We start from the raw sequence: 23,477 nt of genomic DNA on the forward strand, positions 1-23,477 counted from the left end.
AACTTTTCTCTCCATAGGTGGTGCTTGACCTGCTGAATTCCTCCATTTTGTATGTGTAGCTCAAGATTTACAGCACTTACTAATTCTCTTGCAGCATTTAGCTGTGTTTGAAGCTGGACTTTTAAGGTGTTAATGGGCTAATCGATGTTGCAGGCTTTCAGTAATCATCACCCCCAAAAAAAACCACTGGATTGTGTGAGTGCATTTTAACAATTACAAGTTCCTGCAAATAAAACAAGAGACTAAACAGCATGAACACATTTGTCCTTCCATCTTGGAAACAATATTCACATCACAATAGAGTGCTACAATGGCAAGTTCTTTTTAAATTGAGCATCTGTTATATATTAAAATGGAAAACAAGAAGCAATGACAAATAATACAATGATCAAGCACCTGAATTCCTCAACTAGATCTTCACATTGTCATTCACCTGCAGGCATTCAATAATCTGTACATAATATTTTTGTATATATTCTTTATACACATACATTAAATATATGTATAGATCTGTCTGATTTCTCAGAAGGTGGAAGCTTGTAATTCTTAGATTTTCTTTTATAAACACACAGGTTCATCAGTCCATTTTAAACACTGTGCTAAACCTTTTAATAAACATAAAAATTTGCATTTCAGGCTTTTTGCAAAGATTCAGTACCAAGTTTTATGCATTGGTCTAATCACTGACCAATCTGCAAAGGCCCTGTAGACAAGGAAAGGATGAGGTCGATGGTTGGAAGTGAGATGTACAAATCAACTTTTCATTTGTTCACTGCATGCAAAAGCTGGTGAGGACAATTTGGGGAGCAAACCAAGTTATTGTTAAAGGCAGTGAATGTACAAGTCATTTTGTTTTCTCCCCCATCTCCTGGCCTCACTTTCTCCCATCTTTTGCTCAAAAACAAAAGTGCTCCAGTCTTCATCTGCTCCTTCTGCAGTGTATTAGTCTTCAGAATACGTAATGACTTCTGCATGAGCCATCTCGTACTGGATTGCCTGTTGCTGAAGTTGCTGGATTTGTTCCTCTGTAGCTTCGGTAGTGTAGATCCCTTGGACCTGAGCCATGGCAGCATCTGCTACAGCTGAGGAGGAAAGGGATACAGCAGCTTACCTTCCACATTTTACAAGGATTTGCAGAAGACAACTTCAAAAGCCAATTTTAAGTGTTAAAATCAACATATCTTTCTTCATGAAAAATGCTGCTTTGCAAATTTGTTAATATTTAATATTCAGAAAGTCAAATGACAATGGCCAGATGAATACAGCTACAACAGGAAACATTTGGAAATACTATAAAATCTGCTCACTGTTACTAATTCTGATAATTTTCTGTTTTTAATAAATTTAAAGCTGTAGAGTCAGAGCACTCCAGCACAGAAACAGACCCTTCAGCCCATCTAGTCCAAACTATTCATCTGCTTGGTCCCATTGACCTGCACCTGAACTAGGACTGTAGCCCCTCATACCTCTTCCATCCATGCACCTATCCAAGTTTCAACGTTTAAGAAAAACCAAACACACATGCAGCACTTGTGCTGGCAGCTTGGTCCGCACACTCAACACTCTCTGAGTGAAGAAGCTCCCCTCAGATTCCCCTTAAACATTTCACCTTTCACCCTTTAACCTCTAGGGCTAGTCTCTCCCGCTTCAGTGGAAAAAGCCTACATTTATCCTTTTTATACCCCTTATAATTTTGTATGCCTCTAACAAATCTCCCCTCATTCTCCTACCCTCTTAAGGAGTCCTAACATATTCAACCTTTCCCAATAACTCAAGTTCATGGGTTCTGGCAACATCCCTGCAAACTTTTTCCAAAAGGCGAGTTATGTACATCCTGAACATGGAGCCATTTAAATATAACAAACACAATCTGAAGGAAGAAAGCATCGATGCCTTAAACAGAACCCATGAAGATATAATGCTAACGACTGTGTTTTACTTTATATCCAAGAGGAACAAAGAAAGTTCCATCAGCGAGGGCTGGGAAAAATGGCCTAAAGATGTGAGAAAGGAAGATGTTATGTTGGCTGCTTCCATTAGTTAACGTTAATTGTAGTCATCGCTAAAGTAGAAGACAAGCAGCAATTCCTGAATGACAAGGTTTCATAAGTAGCGGTGACATTAAATAGTCTGACTTTGGTGATAATGTTGGTGGGATAAATATTGGTCAAAAGACTAGGAGAATTCACTAATGTATTTAAAAGAAAGCATAACACATGGAATTTTTTTCCACTTGGAGCAGCAGATGGAACCTTGATTTAATGTTTTATTTAACAAAGGTTCACTGCAATATTTGCTGGCATGATTGCACTGAACCCAGCAAATTGAATCTGAAAATCAGAAATGCATACTTCATCATAGGCTTTGATTACATGCTGGAATGGAGCTCTTGTCATAAAATCTAGGCCCATATTAGGTGTTTTAAGTACCAGGGTTAAAAAGAATAAATGTTACAGAGTTAGTAGCAAATGCTAAATATTACCATAGAAGGAAATGGATCCATTGATAAACTACAAGAAAAGCAGATAAGGAAAATATTCAAGAAACAATTAAAGTGTTCATAAAGAAAAAAATACAGGCAATGGAGCACAAGAAAAACCATGAAAGCAATTCAGTCGGAAACTGGATACACGAGTATAAATGAAAAAGTGCTGAAACCCCTGCTGCATTTGTAAAGTGAACAAAACTGATCACTGGAAGAACACAATGGGTCAGGCAGCAGTTGTGGAGGCAGAAGGTGCGAGTTGATGCCCTGGACCGAGATGATGCATCAGGACTTCGGTGGGGGGGGGGGGAAGAGAACGATTGCCAGTGAGTGTGCCTGTTCAAAACTGGGATGTGATAGGTGGAAAAGATAAAGGGCTGAAGGAGGAATTGAGTAGGAGAGGAGAGTGGTGCATGGAGAAAAGGATTGGAGCAGGACATCAGAGGGAGGTGATAGGTAGGTGAGGAAAAGAGGCAAGAGGGGAGCAGAAAGGGGAATGGATGAAGAGAGTGGGGAGGAATGAAAAGTTACCAGAAGTTAGAGATATCGATGTTCATGCCCTCAGGTTGGAAGCTATCCAGACAGAATGAGGTGATGTGCCTCCATCCTGGGAGTGGCCTCATCGTGGCAGTAAGGGAGGTCGTGGACTGCCATGTTGGAGTGGGAATGGGGTTTGGAATTAAAATGGTTGGCCACTGGGAAATCCTACTTGCTGGTGCTCAACTGAGATTTTTGAGGAAGTGCCAAAGGAAGGGCAAGGCAGTGAACATTTTCTACATAGATTTTAGTAAAGCATTTGATAAGGTCTCTCATGTTGGGCTGATTCAGAAGGTAAAGATGGGATTCTTGACGAATTGCATGTTTTGATTCAGAACTGGCTCACCCGAAGAAAGCGTAGGGCCAGAAGGCTGCTTCTCTGATTGGAGGTTAGTGATTTGCGGTGTTCCCCATGGATTGGGGCTGAAACCCGACCGGGGGGGGGGAGGGGGAGAAAGGAGGCATGGAGGTGAAGTCAGAATCTGTTTCCCCGAGAGGAAATGTCAAATACAAGAGGACATGTTTTTAAAAGATGGCTGAGAGGTTGTTTAAAGGAAAAATAAGGGACAAGATTTTTTTAAAATCAGAGTGGTAAGTATTTGGAATGGGCTCCCATGGGTAGTAGTGGCAGCAGTCAATTTGCTGGAGTTTAAGAGGTTTTTAGATAGACATAGGGATATATAGGGAATGCAAGGATATGGATGCTACATAGGAAGAGGATATTTAGCATAAATTAGTACAACATTGCAAGTCGAATGCCCAGTCCAGTGCTGTCCTGTGTAAGAATATATGTGATGCCATGTGGACTCAGTGTGTGTGGGAGGAGAGCATTTGAGGGGGGTGTGGGATTACCTGACATTCTCCTCAAACTTAGGAGTGAACCCAGTCGAAAGAGCATTAAACATTGTTTCAGGTGCAGAATTCATTGCAAGGCTCCTCAAGGGGATTGAAGCAGAGGTTGGGGTGGGGTATGCTCATTTGTGGCATTAGGCATGGCTACCAGGTACAAGCGCTAGAAATACTCAGACAATGGCAGTGTGGAGGGAAGAACAGGTTAATGGCCTTCAGATAAACATAGCCACAATTTTCCCTTCACACCAGAACTGGGGGAAAGAGGCTGGTTTACCTGTCACTGCCGAGTGTGCAGCGGCCTCCAGCTCCGCCTGTGTCACTACCTGTCGGTCGGTGATCGGCACGTACTGGATCTGTCCATCGTGGCTCACTGCAATCTTAACAACACAACACCATGTAAAGACGCTGAAGTGATCAAGCAAGCAGAAACTGGTTGCTTCAACATGAAGAGACTGGGATGAAATATATGGAAGGTAGGGAATGCTCCTCCTGCAGCAGGTAGGAGATCAGAGACACTTAAATGTTCTTGACATCCTCGCCGGTGTTCAGCTGCAGCTCTATCCACTCTATGAAGTCTGACCTAGTTGCAGATGGACTCTCTATGCAGTATCTGAGATGCAGATGATCTGTTAGGCAGTAGTTTAGTCAGCTGGTCACCCCATAGGTACAGAAAGAGAGAGGTCCTTGATGGTCACTGACAATCAGTGTAGGAATTTGTTGTGGTCATTTTCCTCTCATTTGGAACACTGGTGTATCAGAGTCAGACTCAGAGCAAAACTGTACAGATATAAGCCCTTCAGCCCAACCAGTTCATGCTGACCGTGTTGTCCACTCAGCTTGTCCCCTATCCCTTTAAGTGTCACCTCCATGTACCTATCCAAGTGCCCCTTAAATGGTACTACGGTACCATTTTCTGGCAGTTCAACCCAAATACAGGGTGGAAAAAGTTGCCCAGAGGTCTCTTAAATCCATCCCCTCTCAATTCTAATCTTTGCCCCCCTAGTTTTAGATTCCATTTCCCTGGAGAAAAGACTGTTAACATCCACTTTTTCTATGCCTCTCACTCTCAATTGTAAAAAATTCTATAAGATCACCTCTTATTCTTCATTCTGAGGAATGAAGAGCTAACCTGGCCAAACTCTCCCTATAAATCAGGCCCATTAGACCACAAGACCTTAAGACAAAGGAGCAGAAATCGGCCATTAGTTCCAGCAACCTCCTCATAAGATGGGATTCAACTTGGAATACACTCCCAGAGAGTGTAGTGGAAGCAGAGTCACTGATAAGTTATCTGAAGGAGCACTTAAGTCAGCTAGGCATAGAATAGTACTGGCCAAGGATTGTGAAATGGGATTAATGTAGTGAATGTTGTGGGCCTAAAGGCCTGTTTTGATGTTGTACATCCCTGACTCCCAAGAATATTTTAAAATAATCGTTGAGAGAGCAGAAGTTCCATACTTTATCCAATGGAGGGTTGAGACTTTAAAATGGAGTTTCTATGCATAGGAAGCACTGCAAGATGCTCTACCTGAGCAAGTTCAACAGAGTTTTTACTGACTGCAAATCTGGAAGGAGAGCCTTGCTCCCTGTCAGAAGTCCCAAGTCATTTAAAACCTTTAACATTTTTTTTATTTAGACATTTTTAATCACTTTGCATTAAAATGAACTTTGTTAATTCTGTTCTTTCTAGTAAAAGAAAATATATATAATTGATATATTTCTTGTGAATGCTGCTACTCTGAAGCTCTGTGCCTGTGATGCTGGAGCAAGTAAGTTTTTCCATTCGACCTTTGCACACACATTCTTATGCACATGAAAATAAACTTGATTTTGAATACATCAAGTTGGTGTACATATTTCAAAAATAATTCTAACAAAATAATGACATTAAAGTGTTGCTGCTTTGTGGGACAAGCGAATGGGATCTCTGTAGGTTCGGAGAGACACACCCCCAGCAAGCAAGGACTTCACTCCCTGACTCCACGTGGAGACAGCAATGTGGAGTAGCACCGGAAGTGTTGTGGGACCTTTTTCAGTGTGAAGGGTTGAGCGTCAGTGGTTTCACTTCTGGTCAGCATGGTCTGGTCCTTTGGCTACAGGGGCTGAAACACCAATATGTACTTTTACCTTTCCAGTGGAGATGTCAACTAAACCTGGCATCATTACTCATTGAATTACCAATGCTCTGTTCTGCAGCATGAACTTTGTCAACACGCAATGCACTTACTTGCTGTCAACAATAACAAATTATGAAGAGATTATGTAACCCTTTGATTTAAAATCATTGTACCATCTACTTTATTAATAGCTTAATTTCTAAATGAGAACTGTACCTGCTGTCCCTCCAAGACCTGTTGTATCTGTGGATCTGATTCATATTGTATGTGGTGGATTTGACCATCTTGAACCTGCAGAAAACATCAATACATTAGTGAGCTACTATTTACCTACAGACTGGAAAACATTCATACTTACAACACTCCTAGCTTAGTCAATTCTGCAAGTCACAGGCTTGAAGAAATGACAAGATAATAGGTGACTGGATGCTGGATCAAATGTAGTTTAGTGTAATACCTTGAAAGGCAAAAGTTCCAAAATACCTTAAATCAAAGATCTTGATTACTGCAGACACAACTATCAATGGTGGAAAATTAAAAATGTGTAACCACCCAAAACTAGGGGAGTTCAATAGTCTTGTGCTGGGGAGTTTGTGTTGAAATGTGATTCCAGCTGAGTTAAGAAAAATGCAATAAGTTATATGTGTAAAAGCACTGGTGTACAGTGCTATACAGCCTGTAGCATCCTCAATAGCAAGGATTTGCTTTAGTGGTAAAGTAGGAAACAAAATGGTGAGGAAGCAGAAGTTCAGGTCAAACGTTACTGAAGCAGAAGGAGGAGCTGTACATGTTTTATACATAGACTTTAGTTAAAGAGTGATTAAGTTTCATGTCAAATGGCTGGTCCAAAGGGTTAAGGCATATGGGATCCAAGGCAAACTGACTAATTGGATTCAAAATTGGTTTGGTGATGGGAGGCAGAGTGTCATGGTAAGAGGATACTTTATTTTGATTGGGAGTCTGTGACCAGTGGGAATATTTGAAGGATTGGTACTAGGACCCTTGCATTTAGTGATATATATTATGATGAAAGGCTTAGAGTTGGTCGTGGCTAGAATCAACTCCCGTCTCAGAAAGGACCTAGACCCACTGCAATTTGCTTATTGCCACAATAGGTCTACAGCAGACGTGATCTCAATGGCTCTCCACACGGTCTTGAATCACCTGGACAATGCAAATACCCATGTCAGGTTGATGTTTATCGACTATAGCTCAGCATTTGACACCATCATTCCTACAGTCCTGATCAAAAGGGTACAGAACATAGGCCTCTGTACCTCCTCCTGCAAATGAATCCTCTACTTCCTAACCAACAGGCCACAATCTGTGTGGATTAGTAATAACATCACCACCTCACTGAGAGTCAACACTGGCACACCACAGGGATATGTGCTTAGTCCACTGCTCTACTCCCTCTACACTCAAGACTGTGTGGCTTGCCATATCTCAAATGCCATCTATAAATTTGTTGATGATACAACTATTGTTAGCAGAATTTCAGGTGGTGATGAAAGAGCTTAAAAGAGCAAGATATACCAGTTAGTTGAGTGATTTGGGAGTGCTTGTGCACAAATCACAAAGGGTTGGTTTGCAGGTGCAGCAGGCTGTCAATAAGGCAAATGGAATGTTGGCCTTCATTGCTAGAAGGAATGAACTTAAGAGCAGGGAGGTTATGCTGCAACTGTACAGGGTACTGGTGAGGCCACATCTGGAGTACTGCATGCAGTTCTGGTCTCCTTACTTGAGAAAGGATATACTGGCTTTGGAGACGGTGCAGAGGAGGTTCACCAGGTTGACTCCAGAGATGAGGGGGTTGGACTGTGAGAAAAGATTGAGTCTCCTGGAACTGGACTCACTGGAATTCAGAATAATAAGAGGAGATTTTATAGAAACATATAAAATAATGAAAGGGATAGAAGATAAAGGCAGGAAAGTTGCTTCCACTAGTAGGTGAGACTAGAACTAGGAGACATAGCCTCAAGATTCGGGGGAGTAGATTTAGGACAGAGATGATAAGGAACTGCTTTTCCCAGACAGTGGTGAATGTGTGGAATTCTCTGCCCAATGAAGCAGTGGAGGCTACCTCAGTAAATATATTTAAAATAAGGTTGGATAGATTTTTGCATAGTAGGGAAATTAAGGACTATGGGGAAAAGGCCAGTAGGTGGAGACGAATACATGGCCAGATCTTATTGAATAGCAGAGCAGGCTCGATGGCCTAGATGATAGATAGATAGATAGATAGATAGATAGATACTTTATTCATCCCCATGGGGAAATTCAACTTTTTTCCAATGTCCCATACACTTGTTGTAGCAAAACTAATTACATACAATACTTAACTCAGTAAAGAATATGATATGCATCTAAATCACTATCTCAAAAAGCATTAATAATAGTTTTTAAAAAATTCTTAAGTCCTGGCGGTAGAATTGTAAAGCCTAATGGCATTGGGGAGTACTGACCTCTTCATCCTGTCTGAGGAGCATTGCATCGATAGTAACCTGTCGCTGAAACTGCTTCTCTGTCTCTGGATGGTGCTATGTAGAGGATGTTCAGAGTTATCCATAATTGACCGTAGCCTACTCAGCGCCCTTCGCTCAGCTACCGATGTTAAACTCTCCAGTACTTTGCCCACGACAGAGCCCGCCTTCCTTACCAGCTTATTAAGACGTGAGGCGTCCCTCTTCTTAATGCTTCCTCCCCAACACGCCACCACAAAGAAGAGGGCGCTCTCCACAACTGACCTATAGAACATCTTCAGCATCTCACTACAGACATTGAATGACGCCAACCTTCTTAGGAAGTACAGTCGACTCTGTGCCTTCCTGCACAAGGCATCTGTGTTGGCAGTCCAGTCTAGCTTCTTGTCTAACTGTACTCCCAGATACTTGTAGGTCTTAACCTGCTCCACACATTCTCCATTAATGATCACTGGCTCCATATGAGGCCTAGATCTCCTAAAGTCCACCACCATCTCCTTGGTCTTGGTGATATTGAGACGCAGGTAGTTTGAGTTGCACCATATCACAAAGTCCTGTATCAGTTTCCTATACTCCTCCTCCTGTCCATTCCTGACACACCCCACTATGGCCGTGTCATCAGCGAACTTCTGCACATGGCAGGACTCCGAGTTATATTGGAAGTCTGATGTGTACAGGGTGAACAGGACCGGAGAGAGTACGGTTCCCTGCGGCGCCCCTGTGCTGCTGACCACCGTGTCAGACCTACAGTCTCCCAACCGCACATACTGAGGCCTATCTGTCAAGTAGTCCACTATCCAATCCACCATGTGAGAGTCTACTCCCATCTCCGTTAGTTTGTGCCTTAAGATCTTGGGCTGGATGGTGTTAAAGGCACTAGAGAAGTCAAGGAATGTAATCCTCACCTCACAACTGACCCCCTCTAGGTGAGAGATGGCCTACCCCTGCTCCTATTTCTTATGTTCTTACAGCCTGCACTTAACAATTAGCAAAACCAAAGTGCTGATTGTGAACTTCAGAAAGGGTAAGAATAGGAACACAAACCGATCCTCAGGGGGATCAGAAGTGGAGAAAGTGAGCACTAGTGAGCAATTTCAAGTTACTGTCTGTCAATATCTCTGACGATCTAACCTGGATGCAACGTACTGATGCAGCTACAGAGGAGGCAAGACAGTGGCTATATTTCATTAGGAGATTGAGGACAGTTGGTTTGTCAACTAAAACACTCAGACTTCTACAAATGTATCACGGAGAACATTCCGACAGGACAAATCGCCCTCTAGTATTTGGAGATTTGGAGGGGGGTTGTGGAGAATTGGCTACTCCGCAAGATTGAAGAAAGTTACAGAAACTTTAAGATTAGTCAGCTTCATCAGATAGATAGATAGATAGATAGATAGATAGATAGATAGATACTTTATTCATCCCCATGGGGAAATTCAACTTTTTTTTTCCAATGTCCCATACACTTGTTGTAGCAAAACTAATTACATACAATACTTAACTCAGTAAAAAATATGATATGCATCTAAATCACTATCTCAAAAAGCATTAATAATAGCTTTTAAAAAGTTCTTAAGTCCTGGCGGTAGAATTGTAAAGCCTAATGGCATTGGGGAGTATTGACCTCTTCATCCTGTCTGAGGAGCATTGTATCGATAGTAACCTGTCGCTGAAACTGCTTCTCTGTCTCTGGATGGTGCTATGTAGAGGATGTTCAGAGTTATCCATAATTGACCGTAGCCTACTCAGCGCCCTTCGCTCAGCTACCAATGTTAAACTCTCCAGTACTTTGCCCACGACAGAGCCTCCGTAGTATCCAAGACAACTTCAAGGATACGTTAGGAAGGCGGGGTACCACCACCCAGGACATGCCCTCTTCTCATTGTTACTGTCGGAAAGGAGGTACAGAAGCCTGAAGGTGCGCACACAGCGATTTAAGAATAACATCTTACTCTCTGCCACTACTTATTTTAACATGGTTATTTAAAAGACATATACACACACACATTTTATATATAATATATACATACACATACAACATACATATACATTTTATATAGATACACACACACACATATATTTTTACTGTAATTCAGTCTTCTCCCTCTATATTTATCATATATTTCATTGTATTGCTGCTATAAAGTTAACAAATTTCACAATATACACCGGTGATATTAAACCCGATTCTGATAATCTGATACATTAAAAACTTGGATGTGAACATAGTTAAGTTTGTGGACACCATGAAAGTGGGTGATGATGTGGATAACAAGGGAGGTTGTCCAAGGCAAAAGCATGATATAAATAGGTGGAAAGCCCGGCAAAGTTTTGGTAGATAGAATTAAATCCTATTAAGTATGAGGATAAATACATATATATTTTGGAAAGTCAAACAGATGCTTTTCATTCCTTTGAGGGAGGAAGAGACGGTATTCACAATTTCAACAAAGTGCTTCACAGCCAATGGATTTCTATTGTGGCATGGCAGATAAATCTGTGTCCCATTCTTGCATACATTTTGATGCTGCTCCTGTATGCCAGTTTCTAGTAAGTTTGCATCAGAATACATTGGCACCCACCTGAATATGGTGGCCGTCAGGGACAACCACGTACTCCTGTGGAACAAGATGCTGTACACCTTCCTGGGAAATTATGTATTGCACCTTCAGAAAGGAAAAGAATATCAACACGTTTAGGAATAGAACAGAAATCAATTAAAACTATAACCATTTACCTCGTTCAAATAGAACATTATCTGAATTTGAATGAATACAAATTTGAACTCTGAACCTTACTTTTAAAGTTTGTATGGAAACTTGCAGCACTGTACTTGATCTGGTATTGGGAAATGAACCTGATCAGGTGTCAGGTCTCTCAGTGGGAGAGCATTTTGGAGATAGTGATTCACAATTCTATCTCCTTTACCATGGCATTGGAGAGGGATAGGAAAAGACAAGTTAGGGAAACGTTTAATTGGAGTAAGGGGAAATATGAGACTATCAGGCAGGAACTTGGAAGGATAAATTGGAAACGGATGGTCTCAGGGAAACGTACAGAAGAAATGTGGCAAATGTTAATGGGATATTTGTGTGAGGTTCTGTGTAGATACGTTCCAATGAGGCAAGGAAAGGATGGTAGGGTACAGGAATGGTGGTGTACAAAGGCTGTTGCAAATCTAGTCAAGAAGAAGAGCTTACGAAAGTTTCAAAAAACTAAGTAATTATATGAATCTAGAAGATCAAAAGGCTAGCAGGATGGAGCTTAATAATGAAATTAGGAGAGCCAGAAGAGGCCATGGGAAGGCCTTGGTGGACAGGATTAAGGAAAACCCCAAGGCATTCTACAAGTGTGTAAAGAGCAAGAGGATAAGACGTGACAGTAAAGGACCAACAAAGTGTGACAGTGGAAAAGTGTGCATGGAACCGGAGGAAATGGCAAGGTAACTTAATGAATACTTTGCTTCAGTATTCACTACGGAAAAGGATCTTGGAGATTGTAGTGATGACTTGCAGTGGACTGAAAAGCTTGAGCATGTAGATATTAAGAAAGAGGATGTGCAGGAGCTTTTGGAAAGCATCAAGTTGGATAAGTCACTGGGACTGGATGGGATGTACCTCAGGCGGGGGAGGAGATCACTGAGCCTCTGGTGATGATCTTTGCATCATCAATGAAGACGGGAGAGGTTCCAGAGGATTGGAGGGTTTGCGGATGTTGTTCCCTTATTCAAGGAAGGGAGTAGGGATAGCCCAGGAAAATATAGACCAGGGGGTCTTACTTCAGTGGTTGGTAAGTTGATGGAGAACATCCTGAGAGGCAGGATCTATGAACATTTGGAGAGGCTTAACATGATTAGGAATAGCCAGCATGGCTTTTTCAAAGGCAGGTCGTGCCTTATGAGCCTGATTGAATTTTTTAAGGATGTGACTAAACATATTGATGAAGGTAGAGCCATAGATTTAGTGTATATAGATTTCAGCAAGGCATTTGATAAGGTACCCCATGCAAGGCTTATTGAAAAAGTAAGGAAGCATGGGATACAAGGGGACATTGCTTTGTTGATCCAGAACTGCCTTGCCCACAGAAGGCAAAGAGTGGTTGTAGATGGGCCATATTCTGCATGGAGGCTGGTGACCAGTGGTGTGCCTCAGGGATCTGTTCTGGGACCCCTTCTCAGTAATTTTTATGAATGACCTGGATGAGGAAGTGGAAGGATGGGTTAGTAAATTTGCTGATGACACAAAGGTTTGGGGTGTTGAGGATAGTGCGGACAGCTGTCAGAGGTTACAGTGAGACATCGATAGGATGCAAAACTGGGCTGAGAAGAGGCAGATGGAGTTCAACCCAGATAAGTGTGAGGTGGTTCATTTTGGTAAGTCAAATATGATGGTAGAATATAGTATTAATGGTAAGACCCTTGGCAGTGTGGAGGATCACAGGGATCTTAGGGTCCGAGTCCATAAGGCTCTCAAAGCTGCTATGCAGGTGACTGTGGTTAAGAAGGCATATGGTGCATTGGCCTTCATCAACTGTGGGATTGAGTTTAAGAGCCAAGAGGTTATGTTGTAGCTATATAGGACCCTGGTCAGACCCCACTTGGAGTACTGTGCTCAATTCTGGTCACCTCACTACAGGAAGGACGTGGAAACCAAAGAAAGGGTGCAGAGGAGATTTACAAAGATGTTGCCTGGATTGGGGAGCGTGCCTTATGAGAATAGGTTGAGTGAACTCGACCTTTTCTCCTTTGAGCGGAAGAGGATGAGAGGTGACCTGATAGAGGTGTACAAGATAATGAGAGGCATTGATCGTGTGAATAGTCAGAGGCTTTTCCCAGGGTTAAAATGGCTAGCACGAGAGGGCAAAGTTTTAATGTGCTTGGAAGTAGGTACAGAGGAGATGTCAGGGGCAAGGATTTTTTTAAAAATAAATGCAGTGAGTGGTGAGTGCGCAGAATGGGCTGCCTGCAGTGGTGGTGGAAGTGGAAATGATAGGGTCTTTTAGGGGACTCCTGGATGAATACATGGAGCTTAGAAAAATAGAGTGCTGTGGGTAAGCCTAGGTAGTTCTAAGGTAAGGATATGTTCAGCAAAGCTTTGTGGGCCAAAGGGCCTGTATTGTACTGTATGTTTTCTACGTTTCTAAAATAGTTGAAGGTCATATTCATTTATACAATTTATTTAATGCCAAATTTGGAATATAAATTTCAGAGCTTTGTTGTAAATGAATACTTTGAGGGCCATCCAACGTCTTACTGAACACCCATGAAGTTAAAGTAATGCGCCAATATCAATTTTGTATTCCAATGATAATGCCAATATTTTGAACTCAAAATCATATCTTGCAATCTTCTCTCAAGTTCTCTTCCCACACCTGTACATACAGCCACAGGTTAACTCATCTTGCTCCTAAATCAAATATTGAAATAGCTCAACCTTCTAAACAATAAGTCTCTAATACTATCCTTCATGGCCAGATGAGCAATATAGGTGATTAACAACGTCCATTAACACAAAAATTTACTTCATAGAGTGGACCAGCCAATATGTCAATATTTGCCCCACAGCACACTTGCCAAATCTAAAATCTGCCTGATCCATGGGAAGAGTCTGTGGGGATGAACTGAAATGATCAGCCCAACCTAGAGATTACAAAGATGCTCAGTTCCTCACACTCGCTCCACTATTTAATAACATAGCTCATCTGATTGTTACAATTCTGCACTCTCCTCTACCAGTCTGAAGTACATCAGTTTTTAAAAAACTCATCTGCCTTAAATAAGCCATCCATTCATTTTAATGAACAACCCTCATCTCTAGATTTTTCAGCAGTAGAAAGCATTTTCTCCATAACAACTATGTTAAGTCTCCTTTGGACATTACATATCTCATTCAAGTTCCCCTTTGCTCTTCTGAACTCCACTTCTCCCCAACTCATATGAGATACTACTCCATTAAATTGCCTCTGACCTGCTATCAAAGCACTTATATCCTTCCTTAACAAAGACTACTACTCTATTTCCTTAACAAAGACTACTACTGGTCTAGTCCTGACCAAATCTCCTGTGCAACTGAAGTCTTTGGTTCCTCCAGCAATAAAGAATAGTATTCTGTTGGCTGCCCTCATTACTTGCTCTGGCTACATTCTGTCTCACTTGATCCATGCACCAGGGTACCCATATCACTCTGGCCCCTACAGTCTCCCACTATTTGGGTCATACACTTTTTGTTCATCTTTTTCTGCTAAAAATTACCAGTTTGCCATTTTCTTCCATTATCATACATTTAAAAATTCCTTGCCCCTTCGCTTAACCCGTCATCTGTAGACCTTTGTAAACCCCCTTTTGTCCTTTTTAGAACACACAGTCCCATCTACGTTTGTGTCATTGGCAAATTTATTAACAACACTTTTGGTTCTTTCTGCACAACCTAATAATCCTCAATGATGAATAATATACTTTGGATCTTACCCTTACCCTTTATCTTAATCTTACCCTTTGGCTGATTCAATAGGTACATTTAAGAGACTCAATGCATATGGATTTAAGAAAAATGGAGGGTTATGGGCTGTGTAGGAAGGAAGGGCTAGGATCATGGAGTAGGTTATAATGGTCAGCACATTATGGGCCAAAGGGTCTGTACTGTGCTCTACTGTTTTATGGACAGCAACTAGTATAATTACTAGGACATTAAATGGGACGAATTCTCACTTTGCTGGGTCTCCCACACTCACATTCATGGAGCATCAGGTATATTTGTAAGTTTGTGTACGGGGCTGCAGGATGGCATAGCTTTACAAGGCCAGCAATCTCTGGCAGGGGTTCAATTCCCACCACTGTCTGTAGGAGTTTGTACATTCTTCCCATAACTGCATGTGTATCCTTCGGGTGCTCCGGTTACCTCCCATCTTTCAAAGACGTACTGTTAGAGTTAGGGTTATAATTGTGGGCTATGTTGGTGCCCAGCATAATCCTCACTGATTTGATGCAAATGATGCATTTCACTGCTTCAATGTACATGTGGCAAATAAAGCTAATCTTATTCTTCCTTAAATTCCATTGACATACAAGCATTAAATTCAGATTAGTCATTCGGCTTTTATTTGTAAAATTAAGAATCTTATTACCACATTATTACAAGGTTGACCAATACTAAGAGACCATTTAAATATGATTTAACCCAAGAGTAAACAGATTAAAAATTAACAGTTCATTAGGTAGAAGTGGGTAAACTATTCAATAGGTACTACTATGAAAATTCACAATTACCTGGTTATCTCCTGTCACTAAATGTTGAACGGTTTGCCCATCAGACGTTATGTGTTGTATATACGTTGTCTCATCCTAAGTTTGTGGTTGTCAGAGGAGGAAAGAAGAAAACAATAACAAACATTGTAGAGAATCCACAGAGCAGTTTGATATTGAGTTTACCTCAGCCCATTCACGCTAGTCTCAGGATTATAAACTCAGCACCTACCTGGTCAGAAATAGACTGCTCCTGGGCCACAATGATATGGTCCTGGGCCAAGGCCTGGAATCGATCTGATGAAATGACAGCATCATCTGTCTGCAGAGCTGCACAGTGGATATGAACAATTTTCCTCAGTTAGCAGAAGATTCACTGAGTCAGCTCAGCCCTCTTAAACATTATCCAAGCTTCTAAAAATCAAAACTGAAAACCCAGAACAATATCTGGAAGAGAGCAGAGCAGGATGGCTCACAGTGAGAAGTAACAAAAACATTACATGTAGATATGCGTGTGAGGAAGCTGGTCTCAGCTACTTCTCTAGTAGATTGTACAGAATTTGACTCTGCTCCCAAGATTAGAAACATGTGATAAAATGTTATCAAAAATTCAATATTGTATAAGACACCAGAGGGTAATCCTTTTTGGCCATTGCATGAGCCATACAAAGTAATCAGAGATGGTGTGAAAGGGAGGTTGACTTTGATGAGTGGCCATCTTATAGACTAGAAGGCACCTTCTCCTTACGTATTTATAAAAGGTAAAGAAGAAATAGTGTAGAACAAAATGAAAGAGAAATGATTGCTTTAGACAGACATACATCAGTTACACCAGCACCAGTGGGTACCTGCTTGATTCAGTAAACTATGTACAGGTTATCAGAGGTTTGTCAGCATTTAGCCCCTTCTGCTAACTGCCTGATGCAGACAGTTTGTCACTCGTTAGTTTATCATCTAGAGAGGACATTAACCTATGCACCATGGAATAGAAACCGAGTCTGCACATACACCCTACAGTACTTTTCCTTTATCATGGAGGACGTTGCAGGGAAACCCAAACTGGAGCAGCAGGCACAAGGGTGGGGTAACCAGGTGGGTGCAGATGTGGTTATGATACTCTTGGGCCTGGCCACCATGTGCCCAATGACCAACCAGATGATCAATGATAATGGAGGACGACAGTACATTCACATCTAACTGTTCTCAGAATCCAATTTCCCTCCTCTCATGTACGAGATTCTAGTGGTTTAAAAGTGTCCTCCCCTCTCTGCCTTTCACACACAATATGACCACATCCTTTAACCACTTCCCTCATTCCTTCTGCACAAGCAACACCATGGTATCAGAACTGTTCCAGCCAGAGTAACGGAATGATAAGCATGTCAATGCATTAAACTGGTAGGCCCGTTATTAGTAAGGCCAGAAGAAAAGGGGGGGGGGTGAGAGAAGGGGGGGTGGAATATAGTAAATCAGCCATGATGGAATGGTGGAGCAGACTTGATAGGCCAAATGACCTTACTCTGCTCCAAGTCTTATGGTCAATCTACCAACACAGATTCTAGCTCACGTCCAACAGTAGATTAAAAGTAAGTAACCAGTCATGAGCACCATGTTCAGAGCCTCAAATCACACCTTTTTCTGTGACTTATTATCCAAGTAAAAATTCTTTCAGTTCTTTAGACTTCCTAGTGGCCTGTTACTCACCGATTGCTTCATCATCACTATTCAGAATGACGTGTTGCTGCCGAGGCTTCTTCTGTGAGTCCGAGCTGTGCAGTCGCTCGATGTGGAACTTCAGGTGCCCGTTTCGGTTAAACCTTCAATGTTTGTTGTTGCGAAATACAAAGAAATTACACGATAGAAATTATTAAATTGAACACAAATTTTGAGGTAAATTATACACAAGATCTTGGAATGGACCATCAGCACTACCTTGCTATTCTTCTTCTGCATTGTTATTTGTAACTTAGTAATTTTTAATGTCTTATACAGTATTGCAGCCACAAAACAACAAGTTTCATGATATATGTCAGTGATAACAGTCATTTAAAGTAAAATTGGATAGGTATATGGACAGGAAAGGAATGGAGGGTTATGGGCTGAGTGCAGGCCAGTGGGACTAGGTGAGTGTAAGCGTCAGCACGGACTAGAAGGGCCGAGATGGCCTGTTTCCGTGCTGTAATTGTTATATGGTTATATATAATAAACCTGACTGCGATACAGATGATATTCAGTAGTATTATATTGGTTTTATAGAACATTAACAACCAGCAACATGAACATTGATGCAATCGCTGATCAACTGATTTCTCGACACAAACATCCCTGAGCATTAGTGAATAGGGCAAAGCAAGAAATGCCAAGTCACCCCACCACTTGTGCCAGATTTCTCAGGATAGAGAGTAGAAATCTTAGCTGACAATGAAGCAATACTGGAAGGGGTAAAATATAAAGACTTCGATGTAGGCTTCGATACAAAATTAAAAATGTGAAAGCTAGGGGATAAAAATCATTAATATTGGAAAGAAAAATATTTATTAAGTATATCATACTAATTTAAGTCTGCATTTAGCAAGTTCAGAAAAAAAAGACAGTGAAAGAATGGGGCAAATTTTCCAAGTCATCCACGGGGCTATGTTTAAGTCCACAGAAACCTACCACACACACAACTGGCCATAAAGCTTGAACTAGTTGGTCCAAAATTGGAGAAAGTCCTAAAAATAGACAATGTGCAATTCCAAGAAAGCTGCAGCGAGGGAATAGGTTAATGGGGAATACTGACAGGAAGGCTATTTGAACAAATATTTCATAAATATATGGGATACACATAATGCCTATAATTATGTAACTTTGCTGTTAAAAGATAGCTTAAATGAGAGTAAGACAGTTGATGGAAAAAGGGAACAAGCTCGAAGTTCACATTCATGAAGCAGAGAAATACTGGACTTTTAGGAGTTTTTTGGCAAAAATTTTCTAATATTCTGTTAATTGATAACAATAAACAAAATGTACATTATAGTAAGTCAGCTGCCTGCCTAACCTATGAAATTTAGACAAAACTTACATCTTCCACTGTAATTTTAAAGAAATAATTCTTTGCTTTGAAAGCTGCAAAGTACAAGATGAAAGATTTACCTCTGTCCACAAATATCACAGGCAAAAGGCTTCTCATTTGTATGTGTGAGTAGATGCCGCCGAAGATCTTTCTTGTTTTTGGATGCAAAACTACACTGGTTACATTTGTGAGGTCTTAAATTGGAATGCTGCAACATATGATCCTGCAGGCAAGAAGAGTTCCTCTTTTACTGGGGGGATACATTCACAATACAATCAGTACAAATGCATACGCATTAAACCACATCGAGGGGGGTAGCAGTAAAAAGCTCAAGCAGCTTCAAGTTCCTAGATGTCATCAGCTCAAAGAACCTATCCTGGGCTCAACACATTGACACAGTTCTGAAGATATGCCAACAGCTATACTTCATTAGGAGTTTGAGATACGGCACATCACCAGAGACTTGCACAGTTCTACAGATCTACAGTGACGAGGGTTCTGAGTGGTTGCATCACCACTTGGTATGTAGGCTCCAATACACAGGCTTGAGAAAAGTGCATTAAGCTGTAGACTCAGCCAGCACCTCCATGGGTACAAGCTTCCTCAACATCAAGGACATCTTCAAAAACTCGCGCCTCAATAAAGCTGCATCCATCATTAAGGACTCTCACTTATTCAGGATATGCCCTCTTCTCATTACTACCATCAGGAAGGAGGAACAGGAGTCTGAAGATGGACACTCAACATTTTAGGAACAGCTTTTTTTCAATTTCTGCATGATCCATGAACACATTAACAGTATCTCACAGTTTTGCTCTTTTTTTGCACTTTATTATTATAATATTTCATTTTTTAACTTCAAAAAAAGATTATGTGTCAGTGATAATAAATCTGATTCCTGTTCAGTTTACACTGTTATAACATCATATGCAAACCTTGGGCAAGTGTTTAAGTGAATGAGCCGCTAAAAGGTCGAAACCACAAAAGGTGCATGTGCCACATTTGATCTTCACGTCTCTCTACATTGGTTCATCCATGGGTAGTGCCACCTCTGATCAGGTCAATCTATTTAAAGGTCAGAATCAGATTTAATATCACTGGATATGTTGTGAAATTTGTTGTTTTGCAGCAGTAGTACAGCGCAATACATAAACACTATATACACGTTTTAAGTAGGTAGCCCAAAAAGAGAGAAAAAGTTAGGTAGTGTTTATGGGTTGGTTCACTGTCATTGATGATGCAGGTAAAACTGTCCCTAATACGCTGAGTATGTGTCTTCAGGCTCCTGTATCTGCTCCCTCATGGTAGCAATGAGAAGAGGGCATGTCCTGAGGGTGATGGGGTTCCTTAAGGACAGACACCACCTTTTTGAGGCATCACCTTTCAAAGCTGAAGGTCTACAAGCCTTCAGCGATGGGCACATAAGAACCATGATTCGTTGTCCTACAGGTTTCTAATTTTAAAGGGGCCAAGCAAGGTGCCAAAATAATTTACTAACAGTCAGAGTCAATTCATTTGACTAATGTGGATTAGATTCAATAGGCTAGTTGTACTCTTCAGAACAGATTGAGATGAAATTTGTTAAAAGGTGATCAAAATCACTAATGTCAAAATGAGAAAACCTTTTCAACGGTAGAATGATTGAGAAGCAGAGGGTAGAGATGTAATTATCTAAAGAACCATGAGAAATGGTTTTCACACAAACTGGTATAATGCAGAATGTATGGTCTGAATGGATGATGAACAGAAATGCAGATATGGTTTTCATGACAGCATTAGAAAAAGTACTCGAAATGCAGAGAAAAAACCTGCAGGATTTTTGGGGAGTGTCAGGAAATGAGATCAACAAGATTGTTCTTAGAAAGTGCCAGTTGTTACGAAGGATGAACAACTCTGATGGGCAGAAGGGTGCAGTGGCCCATGCCCTCCCTTTTGGAAAATCGCAAATCGCTACTATTTCGATGCTGCTAACAAGGAAGTAAGAGAGACAAAAGAAAATCTGCCAGAGCAGATTTTATTGATAACAGCTCATGAAAGTTAATGAGAGAGAGGCACGGCTAAGGTGGAATGTCTCCTAACAAAAGAGGAACGGAACCATTGATTACTGCTATTGACTTTTGGAGAAGGATTGTTTACTTGGTACTGTTCTATTCATTGAAACCCCTCAGGGGGCAACCAGAGTGGGCTGGTTTGATGGTTACATCACCCTAACCTGATTGACACCTGAGACCCCGTGAGTGGGGATAAAAATAAGGTCTGGGGTAACACCCCTGAGACGCACCAGGAGAAATGCTAGTGAGCATCAGAACCCCCACAAGACAGGGTGGGAGACCGGAGACCGAACGAAGGGTCGGTAAATTTTAACTCACAGTGTTTTGTAGCAAGACCAGTGGGGGCTTGTGTGTGTGTCCACCCTTGCCTGGGTGACGAGTCCACCATGGAAGAACGGTCTAGCTAAAGGACGGAGGGGTCATATGTGAATGGCCATAACAACAACGCATTGACGGATCAAAATCGTAAAGGAAGGTTGGCAAGATAATAGCTGTTACTGTTCACACGTTTTCTCTCTCTCTCTCTCTCCAACAATTGCAACACATCGACAAACAACTACCGCAGCCTGCATGAACTGAACTGAACTTTATATTTCCATCTGACAATTCATTATCCCCTAGACAACGATAGAACATGTTTCATTAGTGATTATTATTATACCCGCACTTTTAGGTTTAGTATTGCTAACGTATATTCTCTGTATATTCGCATTGATATTATTTTGTATATTTTTGCTAATAAATATTGTTGAAAATAGTATCACCAGACTCCAACGGACACTTCTATCTTTACTGGTAAGACACCCAGTTATGGGGTTTGTAACACAGTTAACATCTTTTGTTGCTTTGAGTCAATGATTCTGTTTAATTCTGAATTAACAAAACTGAGATGTATATGAGGCTGAAGTATAAGGTAAAATGCTGATTGTCCCAGTTTACAGACTATTGATGAAAGCCCAAGAGCTTAGATAATAAAAATAACCCGAACAGGACAGGAATTTAAAAATAACCTTACACGAACTTCTGGCCATGTGCTGGCTGCAAAGTTACAATCAAGACATTTGAAGCCATGTTCGCCTGCGTGTGCTCTCTTGTGGCTCTCCATCTCCGCTCGGCCATGAAATGACGCTGTGCATATTTTACAGGAGAACTTCTTCATTGATGACTGCAGGTTTGAATCAACTTGTGGAGATGTGATGTTACCTGCAAACTGGGAAATTAAGGAAGAAAACTAGAACTTTTAAACTTGGTATCCCCTCAGACAGGTCTGAAATCACCAGTCAGTGCAAGAAATGGAACCAGATGAGACACAGGCACTGTGGTTGAGGTTCGCTGAAGTAACACTACGAAGTGCAGCAGGTCTTCACCTTTTCAGAAAAGTGATGCTTTTCTTATCCCATGACAATGATTTTTTCCAAGCATTATTTGTTTAAAAGAAATTACAGATACTCTCCATCAAACACTACTCATGATATTAGGTAGTTTGTTAAAATTATGTTCACGGGGTATGGATATTACAGAGAAAGCATTTGTTGGCACTTTGGTCGGTACAGCTCCAGTATCTGCGCATTCTGTTGAGATTTTTGTTAAGAGACTTGCTTGGATACTCTCAAGAATGTTGGTGGCTAGATCAAGGAGGACAGCAGATTTCCTTCAGACATTAATGAACAATTTTAGATAGTTACAATACATTGACAGCTGCAAGGCCCTTTCTGGTTGATAACTCCCAACTTCAGGTTTTGAAAAACTCATTCTCGTGTTCATTCATCCAGTAATGTGAGCAGTACACTATCATATCCTGTAGAGCACAGAAAAACAGCAGAACAGACCTTTGAACCACATACCTCAATCTGCTGAAACTGGTTGCCCTGCAGGTTTGTTGTCATGATAAAGCGGCCCTGGTGTTGCTTTAACTCATCACCACTAACTAACACAGTGTGAGCCACATCTCCATTGCCAGTAGAGCCACTGAGGAGGAAGTACAAAATTATAGCATCTAAATTGGATTCACAAAGGAAATGTACCACAGAAATATTGCACCATTAAATTCACAGTTGATATTTTGTAATTTCAACACCACCATCCTAGTTTTAAAGTGAATCATGTTCAGGATAAATCATGAAAATTAAGAAATGTGCTACTTTACAAAATAGAAATCCATCATAGCATCTTCAGAAGGAATTTTACTTGTATCGTATAAAATGGGAATCAAGATATTCATTGCCACCTGAAAAAGGTCTTGAAGCAACCAGCCCTAATCACTACAGTATGACTACTTCAATCCCTGCATTAAAATGGACTTGTTCAAATTACATTTTCTTATAAAGAATGCACCTGGCATTAGATAAGCAACATTCACAAGATAAACTATGTGCCTGTGATGTTGAAGTAAAATTTTCACTGCACCTATGCATACAAGTACTTATGAATAAAATAATAAACTCATCTTATAAGCATATAACAATTACAGCACGGAAACAGGCCATCTCGGCCCTTCTAGTCCGTGCCGAACGCTTACTCTCACCTTGTCCCACTGACCTGCACTCAGCCCATAACCCTCCATTCCTTTCCTGTCCATATACCCATCCAATTTAACTTTAAATGACAAAACCGAACCTGCCTCTACCACTTCTACTGGAAGCTCGTTCCACACA

General features: G+C 41.0%; 1 protein-coding gene across 5 annotated transcripts in view; it reads right to left on the reverse strand.

Moving 5' to 3' along the window:
- Positions 1-249: 249 nt before the first annotated feature.
- The window catches only part of znf335 (zinc finger protein 335), an 82,437-nt gene continuing 59,209 nt past the window's right edge, over positions 250-23,477 (reverse strand). For 4 of the 5 annotated variants that reach the window (XM_073061603.1, XM_073061602.1, XM_073061605.1 and 1 more), the window contains exons 19-28: positions 22,668-22,791; positions 21,839-22,033; positions 18,853-18,995; positions 17,422-17,534; positions 15,950-16,047; positions 15,742-15,816; positions 11,060-11,143; positions 6,208-6,282; positions 4,149-4,251; positions 250-1,082 (exon numbers count right to left, since the gene is read on the reverse strand). In XM_073061603.1, coding sequence (XP_072917704.1) covers positions 943-1,082; positions 4,149-4,251; positions 6,208-6,282; positions 11,060-11,143; positions 15,742-15,816; positions 15,950-16,047; positions 17,422-17,534; positions 18,853-18,995; positions 21,839-22,033; positions 22,668-22,791 — 1,150 coding nt within the window. In that variant the 3' untranslated portion in view covers positions 250-942. Of the gene's footprint in view, positions 1,083-4,148; positions 4,252-6,207; positions 6,283-11,059; positions 11,144-15,741; positions 15,817-15,949; positions 16,048-17,421; positions 17,535-18,852; positions 18,996-21,141; positions 21,227-21,838; positions 22,034-22,667; positions 22,792-23,477 lie in introns of those variants that run through there. The other variant, XM_073061606.1, reaches the window with a different exon arrangement.

The sequence above is a fragment of the Hemitrygon akajei genome, chromosome 11 (genome assembly GCF_048418815.1).
Source record: "Hemitrygon akajei chromosome 11, sHemAka1.3, whole genome shotgun sequence".
Classification (NCBI taxonomy): Eukaryota; Metazoa; Chordata; class Chondrichthyes; order Myliobatiformes; family Dasyatidae; genus Hemitrygon; species Hemitrygon akajei.